Raw genomic sequence first — 20,242 nt, 5'->3', positions numbered from 1 at the left:
CAGGCCTGTCTCAGAGTCCCACCATTGTTCTAGAGTTTAGGAAAGGCATAAATTGTGCCTTTATGATAGTACTAAGGCTCAAGTATCTTATCAAATGTTCCAGATGTGCTGCTGTCTCCTGACTTAAAAAGTTATTTAAAGTGACCCCAAAAGGTCTCATGTTATAGACTGTTATGCTTGTTAACAAAGGAGTTTATCAGACAAGGGGAATTGGAAGTATAATCCGATGGCAATCTGAATGCAATCATGGGGTTTAACGTTACTGCGTGATAACCCACTACACACAAATTCGGGCAATGGGAAGTCAGTCCGAATGCAATCGTGGTTTCACGTTATTGTGTGACAGACTGCCACACGCAAATTCGGGCAAAGGCATGCTATTTTCAGGCAATGGGGAGTCAGTTCGAATGCAATGCATATTCACGTAATTGCGCAAAACTAGTGACTTTAAGAGAATGAGTTCTGGCCCCACTTTCTTTTCATCCGAATTTAAGAGAAATTCCTCCCGTTTGATAAACTCCAAAGTGACCACATCAATATCCTGCTGTCCTAGAACTTTATAAAGGAAATAGTTATGAAATGTTTTAGCAGGTCAATTGTTAAGAATACGCTAGTGGGCAATGTCAAATATTATTTTTCAGAACTTACCCAGAAGTGAAACAGTAACAGTGTATATTTTTAAAAAAGCAACAGCTACACTTGTAGAAGCGATTTGTCTTTTTGCTGTAGCATACTGAAAGACAAACAAAACAAAACAAAGTACTCTATGTTATTATTTTTTACATAGTTAAAAGATTTCTATTAGACAACAACAATAATAGGGGATGTACTGATTTATTTTGCAGCATAACTATAAGAAATGGAGGCTTTTCTTCATTTCAGAGAGCAGAAGAGAAGCACATGTCTACTGTTAAAAACATATATTTTTGCTATGATGCTAAGCACCAACATGATACAGCAGCCTAAATCCTAGATAAGCATGAGCAGGGTATAGTAACCTTAAATCCAAGTGTCAGTCTCAACTACAGTAAACCTTATGAAATAATTTAACTTATACAAATATTGACTTGTCAAGCTCTCATTGATACAACTGGTCTATTCTAGTAGGGACAAGCAACTGGATATAGGTTGTAAACTCATGAAGAGGGCAAAGAGATGCATGTGTTATCCCTGCTGCCTAAATCCCAGTGTTTGCCTTGACCATGACATGTTGAGCAATAAGGCCTGAATTCTTGCTTATATTCATTTGAGCAAATGATCTGAGCAGATTCATTGTTGCAAAGGGAACTAATCTATAGCTGCATCTGCACTGCAGAAATAATCCAGTTTGGCACCACTTTAAAAGCCACTGATCCATGCTATGGAATTCTCGGAATTATAGTCTGTTGTGGCACCAGAGCAAAGCTTCCATGGTACAATTCCCAGAATGCCATAGCATAATTAAAGTGCTGTCACACTGGATTTCTCCCACAGGTGATCCAAATTTTAAGGGTGTTCTCCCAGTGCTGAATTCTTGTCACCACAGAAATTCAGCACCAGGAAATCTCCCATACAACTCAGAGCAGCTGTGTGGGAAGTGCTAGAAAATTGAGAGTGAATTCGGATCCTCTAACATCCGCCCATTACCATTTTATAGCATAATTTTATGCAAGTCTACTCAGCGGTCTGCCATTTTGTGTCTGTAGATCTCATTTCCTATTAAGTGGTTTTAAGGATATCAGGCTTAATGGAACAAAACAGCATACATATCTCAAAGTTATCCCCTGCACACCCTCCATGCCCAGAACTGTGATAACATGCTATTTGGTTTTGAGAAATACAAGATGGAAGGTCAAAAGATACAATTGATTTACATTGATTTGATTCATAATGGATTGTCAATAGAATAAAAATACCTTATTTCATTATCCTCTTGGCAGATGTTAGCTTGTGTAGTCTGGTTACTTTCTAGTATATGTTTGTGGGCTGTCTTCTATGGAAGAAAATAGCATTAGATGCCTTATAGTGTTCAAACAGAAAAAGTTAAGACTATCCAAGGTATCTTTATTTTTCCTAGATATATTTATTTATTTAAACATTGCAACTTTGCTCTTCATCTTTAAAAAAAATGGATTGAAGTCCAGTGTGTGATCACAGTATATAAGATAACATGAGTGGAGAGACTGGTATCTAACATAAGGTATACATGTACTTCAAGATTTTGTACTAGAAGAGCTGCAACATTCCAGTAGCCATTCTAGGTTGGGGAGGGGAGTACATCTATACACTACATTTGAATCTAGTTAGTGAAGTATACCAGTGTAATATAAAGCTAGTGTTGTAATGGGAATCAGGTGTCTCTCCAGATACAGCTGAACTGCGCCTTCCACCTTTCCCTACCGTTGGCAATGCTGGCTAGAACTGCTGAGAGTTGGAGTTCAAAAGCATTTGTAGGACCACATGATCCCTTTCCTCATGATGTACTAATGGTTGTGCATTTTGCATGATTGTGCAGCAGCAACAAGGAAATGCAGAGATTGATTTGTTATTGGAAAGCAAGTTTCCATGTGGCCAGCGTGGATTACAGGCCATGGTGCCAGAGGGAAAAAGGAGGGAGGGAGGATTTGCCATCTGTGAATGATGAAAACTGTGAATGTCAAGTCTGTGGATACCGAGGGATGAGTGTATTTGAATTATGATCTTTTTTTTAACCCCCCCCCCCCGCCACACACAAACAACAGAAATAAAAACAATTCTTAAAAGCCCCAAGATAACTCTAATACAAATCTTGACCATGAAATTTCCTCCCAAATGAAGTCAGGATGATTTCATCCCTTTTCAATTTCTGGCATGCAGTGAATACACCTAAAATCATAAGATCTTGTGATAGGAAGAGTCCGCCGTGACCATATAGTCCAACCTTCTGCCATATAGGAATACTCAGGAAAAGCACTCTGGAAAGTTGGCTATTTGATTTCTTTGAAAGAATTCCAAAGAAGATTTCACCATACTTCAAGGCAGTTTATATCTTTGTTATTCTAATCCTTAAAAATGGAATTAGATGCTCTGGCTGTTTTTAATTGCTGTGATTGTGGGACTATTTTAACGAGGAGATTTTCAGTTTGTTTAAAATGTATTTCGATTCTTATTTATTGTTTTGAATCTTTTTATCCATCTGCAACTGCTCAGGAACCCTGGTCGTCTGTTGTCTTTTAAGTAATTTCCAACTTATGGCAACCCTAAAGTGAATCTATCATGAGGTTTTCTTGGCAAGATGTGTTCAAAAGATGTGAAGATGAGAGAATGTGCTTTGCCCAAGGGTTTCCAATGCTAAGCAGGGATTCAAACCCTTGTCTCCAGACTTGTATTCTAATACTCAGGCGACTACACCATGCTGGCTTGGAAGGTGATGGAGTCTGCTTCCTTGGAGGTCTTTAAACAGAGGCTGGATGTCAGAGATGCTTTGATTGTGAGTTCCTGCATGGCAGGAGGTTGGACTGGATGGACTTTGTGGTCTCTTCCAACTCTAGGATTCTTTGATTCTAATCCAGGTGGGCTGAGATGCAATAAACAAATGTAATAAATACATTTTTTAAAATAAAAAAACCTCCCCACATTTTCAAAATTCTTTAGTGTTAAATGAAGTGCCTCTTCAACCACATTTATCTATGAGCATTCTCACCTTCCAGCACACAGCTCCCAAAATAAAGCCAATAAAAAGAGTCAACAGTGATGTTAGTGCTATGCTCATTCCTTGCATGCTGGGACTACTGAGGAAACCCAATTCTGCTTCTGTAATTAAAAACATTTTCAATTAGTGAAGACTTTGTTTATTTAATCTTCAAAGTAGAATTGTTAATTAAATGCATTGTGTTCAGTACCACCTTTCTAGACCATACATTGCAAGTTCTATCTTTCAAGGGGTTTGTTTGTTATTAGGTAGGAACTGTTTGGCTGCCTGATATTCACAGCTTTATTTGCACTAACTCAAGAAAGACAAACATTCTTGGCAACTGTGTAATCCGAGTTTTGCCATCTGCAGAAGTATGTTAGCAAGCTATTTCTTTCCTTTCTTTGTTTCTCTCTCTCTCTCTCATTCACTCACACACATGATTAATTCTTCTCCAGCTATAGTTTCCCCTCCTCATTCACCTCCCAAGGCAGTTTTGCAAACCAGAACAGATTACTCAGCAAGGAAATACTGTACTTGCCTATGCTAGAATCAATGATTGCACCTGACTTTTATGACAGAGCTTTCCCAGAGATTCATGTATCTGTTTATAGCATATGTTGGTTGGGGAATTCTAGAAGCTGTTGTCCAAAAAGTAACTTTTCCAAGGCCTACTTCTGAGCTGTAGCCATTCTGGCTAGAATCAAGCTCTGGTACAGTTTCCTTTGTCGAGGTGCCTGTTCATACACAGTTCCAATCAGTGATCATGGACTTACATGGTTGTACATTTCTGTTGTTGTTGCTGTAAAATGATCTCTTGGGGAGTGTGGAGGGCATTTCCACCATGTTTACCCCCTGGGCACCTCAGGGATAAAAAGAAAAAGGTGTTGTTTTAAAATGTTTTCCCCTAAATGTGCCCTAGAGGTGTGTGAGATGGGATTCCACCATGTTTTGGGACCTGCTGAGCCCAGAAGAGACCTTTTTGAAAGAGGAAGTAAACAGGAAGTGACTTCATATCTGTTTTGTTTTAAATGGCCCAGGAAGGTCCAACATATGGTGAAAATACCCCAGTGTGACCAGACAGCCTCCTTTTTCAGGATGTGCTGAGAAGGAATTCGCAAATGTCATCTGTTTTTAGCATAACTAAACAGTGTGAACTTATATTTATATGAGTGTTTATAGCTTTTATTTGGTCATGTCCTACCATTTTGTGGTGTCTTGTCCTCTTTATGGGTAGAATATCTGGTCATCCTAAAATACCTCCCATGTCCCCCAGAGCATGTTTGGGGGCATCAGGGGCAGACAGACTGCCATTTTGATGGGAGCAGTTGCAGGGTGTGCAAGGTCTCTGGGGTCCCCTGGCCTTCCAGATTTGCCCACCCATGGTCCAAACTGTGCTTATCTATTCCTGTCAGAGTTCAGGTGAATGACACACTTAACTCTTGTTATAATCTCTAGTTCTGAGGATAATCAGCATCTGAAAATACAGTCTACAAGAAATCAAATTAAAACCTCTGTGAAGCAAGATAAGCAACTGCTGAGAAGTGCCAGTATAATGTGCTATCAGATTATATTAGCTACTTAATTTCCTTGTTGAAGACTGGCTATTCATTAGGAACCACTTCTGCAGCTTTTGAGATTTTATTTCCCGCATTATCTCTGCCACAAATATCCTGCCGACTCCAGTTCAAACCACCACTCAAGCCTCACTGCATAAAGAGCCTGACAATTTATAGCTTGTAAAGCTGTCTTAGATTCTAACTCTTGTTTTTTAAATCAGATTTCTAGCCAACATTGTTTGAACTCTGTTTAGACCCTACAGGTATGCCAACTCTAAAAAAGAAATCTTAGTCAAGCAGAACAGATACTTCAAGTCTGCATAATTGGAAGGTGGTTATTTTACACCATGCAAGCTAACCACAGTAGTTGAAGTTCTCTCTTTAAAAAGTTGCTCTTCTTATTAGGAATACAAGAAGCTGCCTTTGTTCCATGTTAGACCTCTGGTTCTTCTGCCCCACTACTGCCTCCTCCAGGACTGGGTAATCTTGCTTATGTTGAGGGCAGAACCTTGAAAAGTTACTTTATTGGACTACAGTCCTCATGCCAGATAGGGATAATGTAAGCTTTATTCCAGATAGTAATGTTTTCAAGTCCTGGTTTAGAAATTTTACTCCCTCAAGGTATATCAGGAGCTTGATGGCAATGGTGGATGATATTCAAGTGTACAGTGGATGGTCCCAGTGTCTAAAAAAAGCCAAGTCACATCCTTTCTCTCCTTCTTTGCCATCTCTTTCTCTTTTTTTCATTTACTATCATTCTTTCTTTTCTCTGTACTATGAGTACTCTCTAGCTGACACAATCAAAGGTTTCTAGCAAGTTTGTAAAGTAAGGCTTCCCTTTACAGCTGTCATGCTGATACTTTCTTGGCAAGATTTATACTTCTAGATGTCTAGAAGGCCTCAGGGTATAACAGAAATGAATTGAGCTTGGGCTCATCACTGTATCTCATCCTGACCCAACTTTGTAGGTTGGTTGTGATGATAACGTAGGAGAGGGGAAAACCCATGTTGTTGTGCTATTGTTGTGTGCCTTCAAAATGTTTCTGACTTATGGCAACCCTAAGGTGAACCAATCACAGAGTTTTCTTGGCAGATATATTCAGAGGGGGTTTGTCATTGCCATCCTCTGAGGCTGAAAGGGTGTAACTTGCCCAAAGTCATCCAGTGAATTTCCATAACTGAGCAGAGATTCGAACTCTTGCCTCCAGTCACAGTCCAGTGCTCAAAACAAGATGCCACACATTTACATCATTTTAAATGTATTGGCACAATATAACTAATAAACAAACAAACAAACAAACAAATCTACTTTTTAAAATGTTTTCTCTCAGTTTATCAGGAATATATGAGAGTGTGAAAAAGTTACATTCTGGACTACAATTCCCAGATTCTCCAGTCCACAAAAATGATATTTCCAAGCTTTGAGTGGCAGATAAATTACATGCAAGTGAATATCACATACGTATTGTTTTTGTTACTTGTAAGTAGAATAAAATGTCAGGACAGGGGCTAAGTTAAAAAAAACAACCATAGAAAACAGCATATTAATTCTGATACTATATATGTTACTCAGGTTGAACCTACAGATTAATTAGAACAAGATTATTATCTGTATTACTTCAGTGCATCTTTCATCAGCAGATTGATTTGGTTATATAGTGTAAAAATGGGTAGAACAAGTATTCAACATTAATTAAGTAAGTGAAAAAGATTTTGGGGATCTTTACTGACTTCATTACAGTAACAGGAGTTACCAAATTTCTATCTGAACCCATGAGGCTGCAGAGTTCATAAGGCTGATTTCTGAAAGAAAATACCAGTGCCAAGCTACATCCAAAATGTCAGAGGGTGGCACTTCATTTTAACAATCAGTTGAACTTTTTGTGAAATGCAGTCACTGCTAGACATGCAATCAAAGAATAATACAAGAGAGGTTTTTTTTTTGAGGGAAATGTGAAACAGAACATCTGCATTAAAAAAGCAGATGCATAAAGACTTCACCTTTCACCTTTCATTGCATGTTAACAAAGGATAATCATTCCTCTCACTCACAGAATGATGCATGAGTCTCCAAGTTGCACCATGCCTTGATTCTTTCAATGCACAGTTTAAACAAACAAAGCTCTTGACTATTTGGTGCTCAGCTTGGATTGGTGCTGCAGTCAGATTGTTAAACAGGATCCTAGAATGGTAACTAAAATACACAGGCCAAATAATGTGGCTTCTAGCCACTGTGGGGGTGTGGTATTCAAATGACGCATACCCCCAAAGTGGCTGGAAGCCACTCCAATGCTGCCATCTGGTCCTGTGGACTGGATCAGAAAGGAGTGGAAATAATCTGGCTCCTGGCAGCAGCCAGTTTGGGACTGAGGTGGCGGCCTGCTTTGTAAGCAGGCTGTGTGGTCATCATGGTCTTGGCATGATCATGGCAAGAGGCCCTTAGGTGCCCTCTTTTCTTCTGGAACTACACTCTGGTTCCTGGTAAAACATCATACTATAATTTCTGGAAATTATGACTCATGTGCTACTGCTACTCTGGAATTCTGGGATTTATTCCCATCTTTAAAGGCGTTATCCAAGGAGCTGAACCACATCTCCAAAACAGGATTATCAGTTTAGATTGTCAATTTAAAATTGGGACTAAAATCTGGAATGAATTCTCCATACCACTCACTTAGGGGCCAACAGCACAATTGCACTATTTATTTTTGATTGGTTCTCTTTTAATTTACAAATTAAATTATTTTGGAGAATTTGAATTTTGACTAACCCTGCTTCAGTGCCAAACTGAGATGCACAAGACTCCCGAAGATAAATATCAGGAGTAAGAAACAAGATGTACCTTTAACATCATATCAGGAATGTCCTTATTCAGCATTCCAGTACAGTGGTGCCTCGGGTTACGAAAGTAATTCGTTCCGCGGCCGCTTTCGTAACCCGAAAAGCCTTCGTAAGCCGAATTGCCATAGGCGCTAATGGGGAAAAGCCGCGATTCCGTGTGAAAAAGCCGAAAAAAGCACCAAAAGTTTTTTCGTAACCCGAAAAAACATTCGTAACCCGGAACAATAATTCCCTATGGGATTTTTTCGTATCCCGAAAATTTCGTAACCTGGGTATTTCGTATCCCGAGGTACCACTGTATGTCACACTGACATATTAGGTATGTGTGTGTCACACATATTTCTGGAACTTTTCCGTGTCTTAATTCATTTTTTTATTATTTTTTTGTCTCCACTGGAGGCTGGTTAACTGAATCCATATTTAATGGATAAGTCAACTTTGATTCTAAGGAGTCTAAATCTAGTTTGGATAGCAAGTAAGAATAGAAAGAATACTCAAATATATTTGAGAAAATGGTTAAAAAGTGTGGTTTTTTTTAGTGTTAGGTAACCAAATGATGGGGAGAATCCTGGGCTGAAGAGAATCTTAGCTGTTTGGGACTTATTCTGTGCAAAAATCATACTTTTTCCCAAAGAAAAGTTTTTTTTTTCCTGAACAGAAAATAATATTTCTGTGCAGCAAATCCTTTTTTTTTAATTTTGTGCATAAAAGTACCAATTTTTCACTAAATAAGTCCTTTATGACATTTTCTGTGCAGGAAATAATGATTCTGCACAGAAATATTGCTGGCATCAGCTTACAAGATTGTAAGCTGATTTACAGTCTTGTAACTTTTGGGATTCACACATGGTAATTAATGACCAAACATGACCTCCAAAACCAACTTCTTAGCCAGGCAGTGCTGTAGACTACTGTGCAAGGAAATTAAGACTGCAGAGCTCTTCTGGTCATAGAGCAGCATGTTGAGGGATGCAGTTGCAGCAAGACCCTGAGGTATTTCTCCAACTGTGTGTCTCAATGTACCCCATGACCAGGAGAGCACTACAGTTGTCATTCCCCAATGCACTCATCTCTGCAGTGGCTCAGAACCCCTTCAGCTGGGGCTTTGATTTTTTGTGAAGGAGATTTTTTGTGTAAAACTAATTTCCCCCTGGAGTTGTTTTGTTTTCATTTTGGATGCCTATCTTGTTTCCACTTTGTCTGCATTCTTGCTGGCACTTACCACCTGAGCTTGCTATTATAAAAAGAGAGAAGGAAGAGGCATAATAGGGTGACAACAAAGAAAATCATTCTTATTTTAACAGAAGGAGCAATGTAGTGCAAAGAAAGAAAGAAAGAAAGAAAGAGCTGAAATGTCGTTTGTTTTTTTATCTCTGAGGTCTCCATTTGTCTTTCATATCACTTCTACAATTAATCTGAATGCAGTGCAGGGGAAGTATATTGTGAAGCAGTGATGACAGTGCAAAAGGTTTATTTTTAAAAAAAACATTCCTGGTGTTAATTAAAAAGCAGGCTACAACAAAATATTGATTTAAAACAAGTTGTAACGTGGCTAAAGATTATGACTATTCAGATTGGCTGAAAGTCTAGAAATTGTGTTTATGATTTATTTTTTAATCACCTCAGTGAGAACATGGACAGAAATAATTAGTTTTTTCCTTGGATTCCCCCCCCCCCCGCCCACTCCATTTAACTTTAGTAACAGCATAATTTCATTCTACTCACTTCTCTCTTATGAAATTTAACCACTCTGGGAACACAGACTGTTTTTACATATTATATCATTTTGATGTCATTGTAATACTGATGGCTCGTCTTATGGGATCCTTGGGTTACATGTGTGGCATGTATGTGCCCTCAAATCACCTGTCAATTAGAGTGACTTCCATGTTTTTTCCTTAGGCAATATTCAAAGATGGATTGTCATTGTCTCTGAAATATAGCCTACAGCACCCAGTATTGCTAAGTGGTTCCCCATCCAAGTACTAAACTGCACTGACCCCGCTTAGCTTCCAAAATCAGACAGGATCTGGTGCCTTCGGAGTATTTAGGTCTCGTCTAGTTTGGTAAAGTACATAAAATTCTGTGCTAGATTGATCTAGCTTTCCCCACCTATAATTCTAGATCTCTCAAGCAGAGAATTTAAGGACCTCATCAAATAAGAAATATTAGGATTCTGTTGCATGGAAGTCAAAGTGATCTCAAACTCCTGTAACTGTGTAAGTTAGACACAATCATAAAGACTATTCTTACATATACATATTTTCAGAGAACACAGAACTGGCTTGAATTTTCAATTCCTACACTAATAACTGAAATGGCAACCCCATCTTTTCTTGGGTGTCTTAAATTACATGCCCAAGAATGTACATACAGCATTTGTTGCATATTAATTCTGATAACTACTTAATTCCCAACAACCAGCTGCACGCCTGGTGTGTAGTTATCACAGGATGAACATTTAGAGTCATTGCAAAATATGTCTTCAGATCACCTCAACACCTCCCCTGGCCTTGTGAGAAAGAAGGGGAAATAGTTCACTATTTCATCTGTGTTTCCAGTTTTAACATTCTGCCTAACATAGAGCCTGAAGTCAGACACAAGGAAGTTACATAAAGTGCATTTGGAATAGTTTAACATGGTTAGGATATGACCAATATGAGGGGATGGGTGGGGAAAGATTGCACTTGTTCCAGAAGTGATCTAACATTCCAAAAGAGATCACTTAACCACAAATTAACTTCATGGGGAAAAAGCTAACACTTCTGGTGACTACAGTTTTCCACAGAACATACAAATATAAATTAGGATAAAGAAATGGGGATTGTTGAGAGCTGGGTCAAAAGAAGCAGTGAATCAGTGTCTACAGAAAATGTTCTGTTATACTGTTCTTATTTTACTCTACAAAGAAACCACAATTGACTGGTTACCTTCCACATGCTTATAATACAAACACACAAAACCTGCATGCGTGCACACACATGTGTCTCTAATTCCAATTTAGAGCCACTGTAGCGTGCTACCTCTCACTGTATCCTGGCCACTACTTCTCAGTCTGGTAAGCAATATTAACTGTTTCTAGATCTTGCTACACCCACACTGTTTCAATAATCCATTTGACATCATTTTAACTGACATGCCTCAATGCTATGTAATTCTGGGAATTGTAGCTTGTTGTGGCATCTTAACAAACTATAGTTCCCAGAATTCCATACCACTGAGCCATGACAATTAAAGTGGTGTCAAACTAGATTATTTCTGCAGTGCAGATGCAGCCATTAATAAACAATAGAAATTGCTTGCAACTGCACTTCTGTGTTAGTACTGATGCTACCAATAAATGGTGATGATGTACAGTGGGACCTCCCTTCCCTTACGCTGGGGATCCCTTCCGGATCCCCCCACATAAAAGAAATCCCATGTATGCTCGCACCGCATTGCAAAGAATGGGGTGCGTGCATGCAGTGCGAGCACCATTTATTTGATTGGCGCGATGTCAGCATATGCTTAAAGATGCGTATGGTGCACCTGAGTATGGTGCAGGCGCACTATATATCCTGTCATCATATTCCTGCTGTCTCACCTTTAAGTTTCCCTCCTTGCATAAATGTAGTGCACATTGTTTATGCTTACCATTACTGTGATTGCCACTGCTGTCGTTCCTAAGATGGCTTGCAGCCACAGGATGTAACAAAAAAGGCTTCGTAACACTGATGCTGGAATCTATGACAGAAGAAGCACATCATTGATCTGTGTTTTGGAAAAATTGCAGATTCTTTTGCTGCCATTGTGGCTTTAGTCAGTTCAGTTAAAGCATTTATAAATAAGATGAGTCAGAATTAACATGGAATGGTTGAATCATACACACACACACACCACTACTGATAACATCATATGCATATATCTGGTGTGTGTGTGTGGATGAGATTGCATATTCCAGTGACAGAGACAGACAGACAGACAGACATCTAATTAATGCTTTGCTACTTTATATCATGGGAATATACAATAGTGATTAAGACATTTTTAGCATTAGTTACTGGATGTTCAAACTAAATACAACTACATTCATGCCATTAGCAATTGTGTCAATAGTGTGAGATGAATAAACAGCTGGCAACGACAAAGGATGTGTATGTATGTGCCTACAAGTCACCTATCAACTTATGGTGACCGCATTAATTTCATAGGGTTTTCTTAGGCAAGGAATACTCAGAGATGCTTTTGCCAGCTCCTTCCTCTGAAATATAGCCTGTAGCACCTGGCATTTGTTGGTAATGAAGCTTTTTCACTCCACTGCCTTCCTCACATGGGAACTTGTTCTCTCGTTCCTATTTGGAGGCAGAGGAAAAGCTTCCACTGGCAACATAACCTGTCACATCTAGTTTGACTCAAAGCTGACCTCACCACTAGTGAGGTCTATGCCTACAGTTAGTCAATGGCATGTGTAATGATATAGCACAAAGAGAGCTTGGAAATAATTCATTAAAAATTAATTTGTTACCACTAACTTGTTATATTTTTCAACAATGATTTGGAAATGTGTTATTTTTATTGTTAAATGCTAACATTTGTCTGGCTAGACAAATTAATGGTTCTTGGTACTTTAATTTGTTACTTTTTAAGCAATTTTTGAATGGTATTTTTTAATCTAACAGCTTCACAAATTAATTAATCAAGCAACGTCATTTATTTTTTCTTAATGATTTAACATTGATAAATGAAAATTCTTTAATGATTTAAAATTAATGCATTGATGCTAACATTAATGTTTCCAAGCTCTGAGTGCAACAGTACATCTAAGATCATACATAATTAGTGTAACAGGTATTTTTACAAGTATTTGGAAACCTTTGGGGGCATTTGAAAGTATTTCTGTATAGAGTAGAACACTTACCATTTGGAGGGATCTCTGTCGTTGATGGCAAAATACAGTCACTTTGTACTGGTGTTTTTGCCAAGACTTTGTACACGTCGATGGTGCTATAAAAGTGCTTAAAGAACTCTTCTGGAATAAATCTACCTTCTTCATAAAGATGGTCATGATGTAGTCTAAAATTCTAGTGAAAAATTACAAAAGCCAATCTTTAAAGAATGTGCAGATAACTAAAGTTTATCACACTACAGTGTAAAAACTCTCTATGGATAAGGACTACAAAATATAACAATTTCCAAATTAACTTAAAAGTTTTGTCACTCAGTTTCAAAAAAATATAATCCCCTGAATAAATAATTAATTTCTTTCACTTTACAAAATTAAACAATTAATTTCAAAATGGTTTCTAAATTACATGCATTTCGTAAGAGGTGTACAGCAGGGAGCAATATGTCTTTGGGTCAATCGATTCCTCTGTGGCCACAACATTTGTCCCAGATGGGCTATGTACTATTATCTCATGGTTTTTTGCTGTCTTCCACTGTAATTATCAAAGGCCCGAAACAGATGGGCCAAAAGCACCATGCTGCTTCTGATTTAGGGTTCCAGAGCACGCAGCATCTGCATGCTCTGGAACCCTAACATGTATGGACGGTGCCATCTTTACGTGGCGCCATCCTTAGGTTGCACGTGTGCATGACGCAAGTGCGGTGCTGCATCCACACCACCAGGCGCTGTGCTTGCGTTTTGGATGTGTCACAGTGCGCCAATGGCACACTGATAACGCCATCCCCACGTGGCAAAATGAACCTATTTTTTCTGGGTTCTTTTTGGTCTGGAGGGACACTACACAGTTTGGCTATTGCAGCGTCCCTCCAGAGGGAAACAGGCCACGTCCAGTCCAGCCTTTTTCACACGTATGTACTGGGCCAAAGACATTCTTTCAGGCATTATTTTAAAAGTTTCAATTAACTCCACCTCACCCTACCTGAAGTGGTAGGGTGAGGTGGAGTACATTAAATCCACCCCTTTCATCTCCCCCTTTGCCTCCATTCTCTTCCATATCCATTACATATTTTAAAAGAAAACCTAGACATGGCTTAAGAGACCCTATCAAAACAGAAAGAGAGCAAACAGCAAACATTATGTGTCGAATCCCATAGATAGTTCCTGAGTAGTGAGTTCTCTTTAATTACAGCTTACTTCCAAGTAAGCAGTTATTGGATTTCAACATCAGTCAGCATTCGTAAACACACTGATGCAGGAAGAATTCAATGGGGCTTGCTTCTTGAGTATATATGTACACAACTGAACTGTGCTTTAAAAGAGATATTAAAACTGAAATAAGGGGAAAATGTAATTATCAACAGTGATAAACTTAAATGTAAGGACAACTAGTACGAAAGCTTGAAAAAGAATCTGACAAGTTCAGAGTGACAAGAAAATATTTCTACATTTTGTTGTGCCTTATTTTGTATCCACAATGTTACACTATTCTTTAGAAACAAAGGGGGAGGATCAATATTAGGTTATTACCTTATATTTAGTAGAAGAAAGGCATGCCATTAGATCATTGATGATTCTTCGGAGATTATTGATAATTGAATAATTACTCAAGACATCTGGCATATCTGTAAGTTCTGTAAATTTGTTGAGAAGATTATTCAGACTCTTTGACAACTCAGGCACCATCAAATGCAACCAACAATGATTAGGCTGTCAGGGATGATAAACAGAAGAAAAAGATAAATTACACTTCACACACAACAACTGTTTAAGTAATCTGAAATGTGTAAAAGTAGATTAGCACGTCCTCTCCAATTGGTATTAGTCTGCACTTAGTTAAATTGAAATTCAACTACCATTAGGTTGCCTGCTGTTTTCTCCAGTTCTTTTTTGGAATTTCTGACAACCCTCCTTAACATAACTAGGTCAGCCGTGACTGTCAGTAGATGTTGCCAGTTCTGTTTTATCCCTGTGTCTACCAGCTCCAAAGCTGTCAAAAAACAAAACAAAACCCCAACAAAATTGCTAGCATTTAACCTCGGTTTTAATTTAGTAAGATGGAAACTAAAATACAAGCTGCCTCTTCCTTACATAACGTCTTCTAGCTTGTTGTTTCTGCTTTTCATCATTTTGATTAATTAACACTACAAAAAGATATGTATCTTCATATTAATTAAACTGTACAAAGCTTTATGAAATACTGCTTTTGCCTTTATATACTGAATGGGTTGATCTTAGTGATGAACACATTTTCCTAATGTTCAAACTATAGACTGGTGCCCTTTCACTTAGCTCTTTGATCCAGTGGGGACTTAAGACAGAGACCTTTTCCAGCAATTTCCCTTTATTCTCTCTCCTTCCAGTTTGTCCCAAAGGGCCAGGAGATCCTTGGAATGGCTTTAGAGGTGGAACAAAGAGGGTTGCTGAAGAGAAGGGGGGATAAGAAGCAAGTATACTCTACTGCTCTGTTCTGCTGACAGAAGATTCCACTGGGTCAAAGTGCTTTTCATCAGGAAAGAGACATTAACTAGCTACATCTATGGTCAAAATCACATCAAAATTAGATCTTTAAGTCAATGCTATATTGCTAGCATTGCAAGATCTCAGTCAATTGATATTCACTATGTTGGTCACATATGCAAGACATCCTTCAAACATCATCATGGAACAAATGGAACATGTTGACATGGAGACTGGAATTAACAACAACAACCAGTTGTCTGGGAGGAAGATGGGAGGAGATACAACACAGAGTGGAAGGACAGTGTAGTGATCAGGGAAATTAGCATGAAATTTTTATTCAGCCCTAACTGGACAGAAAATTCAAATTCCAGACCCTGCAGTTGTTTAAAACAAACAAGCAAACAAACCTGACAGCAAAAATGTTGGTCACTTTAAAAAGTAACAAAAAGTATAGTATGTCTGATGAGATATTGTTTAAAAATCTAGTCATGACTTGAATATCATGAAATGATACCTTCAGCTCCAGCAAAAATCTAGAGGTGACAAAAACCAGCTATTAAGAATCACCTCTAAAACTGGCTGAATGATGTCATTTGAGAGACAAAAGGAAACAGAAGGACCAATCTGAAAAAGGCATGACCCCCATTTACCAATTTCATGAGCCCTAAATACAATTTCACAACAATTTAACTGTCTTTTTCATTGGTTCAGTGAGCATTTATGTGTCTATTTATTGTGTATTTGCTTTTGCCTTTATCCAAAATAAATCCTGTCTTCTCTCTGTATTAGGAGACTTATAGTTGCACACTATTAAAAACAAAATAAAAACACCTGTTGTCCATCATGTGCAATGACATATAAGTCCTATCATTTTATAATTAAGTGCTGGTTATGACCTATAGAGCCCTATATGTTTCAGGACCAGGCTGACAGAGCCTATCTCCCAAGATGAGCAAGCCTAGACAGAGGTCATCAGAAGGGGCCCTTCACAAGCCCCACCACCATGGCAAGTACAGTTGGTGGGGACAAGAGACAGAGGGCCTTTTGGGTGGCTGCCCCCAGACTCTGGAATTCCCTTCCCAGGGAGGTCAGAATGGTCCCCTCCTTGTTGTCCTTCCATCAGTAAGCCAAAACCTTTTTATTCAGACAGGCTTTTAAAACAGAAAGTATTTAAAGAACAGGCTGGGGATTTTGTACTGTTTTAATTGTATTGTTTTTAAATGCTTTTATCTTTTAAACTGCATTTTATTCTTTTAATGTGTAATTTATTTTAATACTGTATCAATTTAAAGTTTAATGCTCACTTTTGTATGCTTTTAATTGTATTTTTTTTAAAAAATGTAAGCTGCTTTGAGTTCATCATCATCTTTGGCTCCTTGCTGGGAGAGGAAAATAATTTTAAAAAATTGGAAGAAAAAAATGGAGGAAGCAAAGAACCACAAAATCCATCCTTCACTTTAGTGATGTAATAATATCCACCTAGAGATGAAGTGGAAATTATTTATGTTGTAGCTCCAACACTTGGTTCGGGGAAGTCACTTAACAGCAGGGTCAACATCAGAGGTAATATACTGTTGGGCACCTGCTGCTTCCAACATCCCAATCCAGTGTCAACTCTGGAACTTTCTAGGCCCGTTCAACCTCCTCCTTGCTGTTTTGTCTTACTGAGCTACCCTCTTCTGACAAAGTGAGCAGTGTAAGGACTAGGGAAGAAGGAACAGTCCATTCTGCATGTCCTTATTCTCTTTCTAACAAGTGGTGTCAACTGATCCTAGATGAAAAGATAAGCAAATGGCGAGTGTCAATGGAAAGAGGTGAATCCAATGAAAGCATCTTGTCCAAGGTCCCCCTAAAGTCTAGAATTGGCACTCTTCAAATGCCTACACTATTTTGGCACAATGTATTCATCCTATTCTTTCTGATTACTTGCTAGGGAAAATACGTATATCTCCTTTGTGCTTGTTGTCTATCTTTGTCTCTCACTCTCTCAACTCACTACCCACATTCACAAAACCATTTTGACTACTCTTGCTTCCAGCAAGTGGCTTTCTCACTATGCTATTATTAGGTAGCAAAAGAACACCACTGCACTCTGCGTGTTTGCTTTTTTTTTTTTTTTTGGCCAGGAACAATTAGATGCTTGGCCAATAGAAATTTGTGAGATATTGTATTGTATAGTTTTATTTATTTTATAGTTTTACTGGATGTATATTAGAAATTTATGCTGTCAGCACTTTTTTATTTTCTACATGTTTGTGACACTAAATGCCAAAAGAAATAAATTTTGTTGGATTTGTTGAAAACTAAGTTATTTCTCATGTTCCACTTCTCCCTTTCCAACTTACTCATTTGAATTTAATGGATAGGATAGGAATGCAACATAGATCATTAGGAGTTTTGATGCAGAATATTGTCAAAATACTGCTAATGCAACTTTGACTTTCTTCTTCATTAAAGCAAAACTAGAACTATGCAGTCAGGCTAGTGTGAAACTGATTAATACATAAATGGAATTTATGAGAGACTATTTCTAATAGACTAATTCTAGCTAATATCACCATGGGCCCAATATTACAGTTCCAGTGGTTTTAATTTAAGTTGTGAAACATCAGTGTAAAAAGACCGTTGCAGGTATAAAAACACAAAATTGTGATCACGGCATGTTAATAACCAGATAACTACATGGGGGGAGGCACAAGGTGAAGATATATAGTGCCATAAATACTTGAAGGTGACAGATACCTGAAACAAATACCAGGTTCTGTAGGCTATACTTCTGAGGAAGGCAATGGCAAAACAGCTCTGAGTATTCCTTGCCTAAGAAAACCCTATGAAATTCATGGGGTCAACCATACATTGATGGGCAACATGAAGGCACTGTAGGTGAAGAGGAAGCTTTAGCATATGAATAGAAAAATAAGCCTACTGGATCAGGGTCACGCTAGCTGAGGGATTATGGGAGTTATAATACATAACTAAAATTATTCTAAGCCCTGCCAAAGGTCCATCTGGTATCCCACAAATAAACTAAAATCAATAAATATCATTAAAATGAACACAGTAAATAAATGTCAGATTGAAAACATGCTTCTCCCCACACCTCTTAAAAGTAGCAAGAGTTGGGCCCTATCTCAATCCTGGGGGAGATTATGGTATTCTCAAGAAGGCCTTTTCCTTACCATGGGACAGGCTCATCATGAGACAGGCAATCCATTGGAAAGCCAGACACCATTTTACAACAAAACTGTATTTAAAAAGACTTGAACATCTACAGACTTTAGTATTTGGGGGAGAGGGGGTACTTGGAACTAAACCCCATGGGTACCAAGGACCCACTGTACAGTATAAAGTTTGCTGGGGACTGCTTTAATATTGGTGAACAAAAAGCTTGCAGCCAAGGTTTCCATAAGCAAACGGCCCAGAACAGGGCTGACGGAACTGTAATTTAGGAGAAATTTGCAAACATTTATTCTTTTGAATATCAAATATGGTTCTAAAATAAGATAAATATTATATTGCAGTTTAAGAACTACAAACTTATGCAAGAAGACAATGAAGCAAGGTATATCTGTCAGAAAAATAAGATATCCTTTTGACTACTGTGCATTCATTAAGGAGATAATAGTAATAATTATTGCAACTAAAATAGCTGTTTGTTTCTGTATCTCTGGCAATGTCTTACATGGATTTCCCTTGAGGGAATGATAATTATACACTTGCTTTTCGATTCTCTTGCCAAAGTCAGTGTACAATATGATCTAAGATAAATTGTTTATACAGCCAAAAATCTACATTGTTCTCTGGCTTTGCAAGCTAATCAGGATTTATTGCATTTCATAATTAAAGAAAAAAATATGGCCACAATGAAGCCCAAATTTATTCTGTTGAATTTGATTGCAAATGATTTAAGGTTAATTTAAAAAAATAAATGAGCAGGTATTAACAATGCTCAGCTTTGGTTAGTCTATGTCTTTTGTGAAGGAGTTTCAAAAGACCTCTGAATAATAAAAGCTTTTTTAAAAATTGGTTCACATTTCATAAGATCAGAAAGCAAGAATTGTTGCTGTGTCCTCTAATTATTTTATTAAGAATAATTCAAGTGGCTGTACATACCAGTGTATCCATCTTCCGGACATATTTAAGGGCTATCATATAATCATTTGGAAGATTTCCAACCTACAGACAGCAAAGGACATTCAAGGTTATTTTGTTATTCTCTTTTAAATAAAGCTTAAATTTCATCACATGCTACAGGATAGTGTTATTAAATACTCTTCTAAAAAGAGGTATAACAGGATTGTAATATACCAACCTGTCATTCCATTTGCCCCTTATTTAGCAACGTGCAAGAACATTTCAAGTTAGTTTCTGTATGGTGGCATTTATTTATATGAGTTATATTCCATCCTGTCCTAAGCATTCAGATGCAATTTCTTTCCAGTTACTCTTTTAGATCCTCATGTGAAGACAAAGAGTGACTGGCAGAAAACACAGTTTGCTCTTTTCAGGTTGAAACAGTGAGGTGTGCTTTGTTCCAACCTAGAAGCTGGTGCTTCCAATGTGCTCCATTTACAAATGAAGTGAATAAATATAGGGTTGTTTTTTTTACATCCACCTTTCTTTCTGATATCTCAGTTGGGTTTTGCTCTTAGGCAAGGTCATTGATATCTAACCCTGATCTCTGTTCATGGACCATTCTTACACCCATTCTTCTGTGATGGAGAATGCTACAGAGTATTTAGACATATTACAGAGTGTGGAGAACCTTTAGCCCTTCAGACATTCTGATTTCAACTCCCAGAAGCTCTGTCTTTCATGAACAGTGGTGAAGGATCATGGCAGCATCAT

The 20,242-nt window shown here is 38.0% G+C and overlaps 1 protein-coding gene across 3 annotated transcripts in view; it reads right to left on the bottom strand.

The window, feature by feature from the left end:
- KITLG (KIT ligand) overlaps positions 1–20,242 on the bottom strand; it is an 88,727-nt gene that overhangs the window by 6,418 nt on the left and 62,067 nt on the right. For 2 of the 3 annotated variants that reach the window (XM_042470841.1, XM_042470842.1), the window contains exons 3-9: positions 19,508–19,570; positions 14,462–14,641; positions 12,947–13,109; positions 11,683–11,772; positions 3,662–3,771; positions 1,896–1,972; positions 649–733 (exon numbers count right to left, since the gene is read on the bottom strand). In XM_042470841.1, coding sequence (XP_042326775.1) covers positions 694–733; positions 1,896–1,972; positions 3,662–3,771; positions 11,683–11,772; positions 12,947–13,109; positions 14,462–14,641; positions 19,508–19,570 — 723 coding nt within the window. In that variant the 3' untranslated portion in view covers positions 649–693. The remainder of the gene's footprint in view (positions 1–648; positions 734–1,895; positions 1,973–3,661; positions 3,772–11,682; positions 11,773–12,946; positions 13,110–14,461; positions 14,642–19,507; positions 19,571–20,242) is intronic. The other variant, XM_042470843.1, reaches the window with a different exon arrangement.

Source organism: Sceloporus undulatus, chromosome 5 (genome assembly GCF_019175285.1).
Source record: "Sceloporus undulatus isolate JIND9_A2432 ecotype Alabama chromosome 5, SceUnd_v1.1, whole genome shotgun sequence".
Classification (NCBI taxonomy): Eukaryota; Metazoa; Chordata; class Lepidosauria; order Squamata; family Phrynosomatidae; genus Sceloporus; species Sceloporus undulatus.
This window is presented reverse-complemented; position numbering and strand designations above follow the sequence as displayed.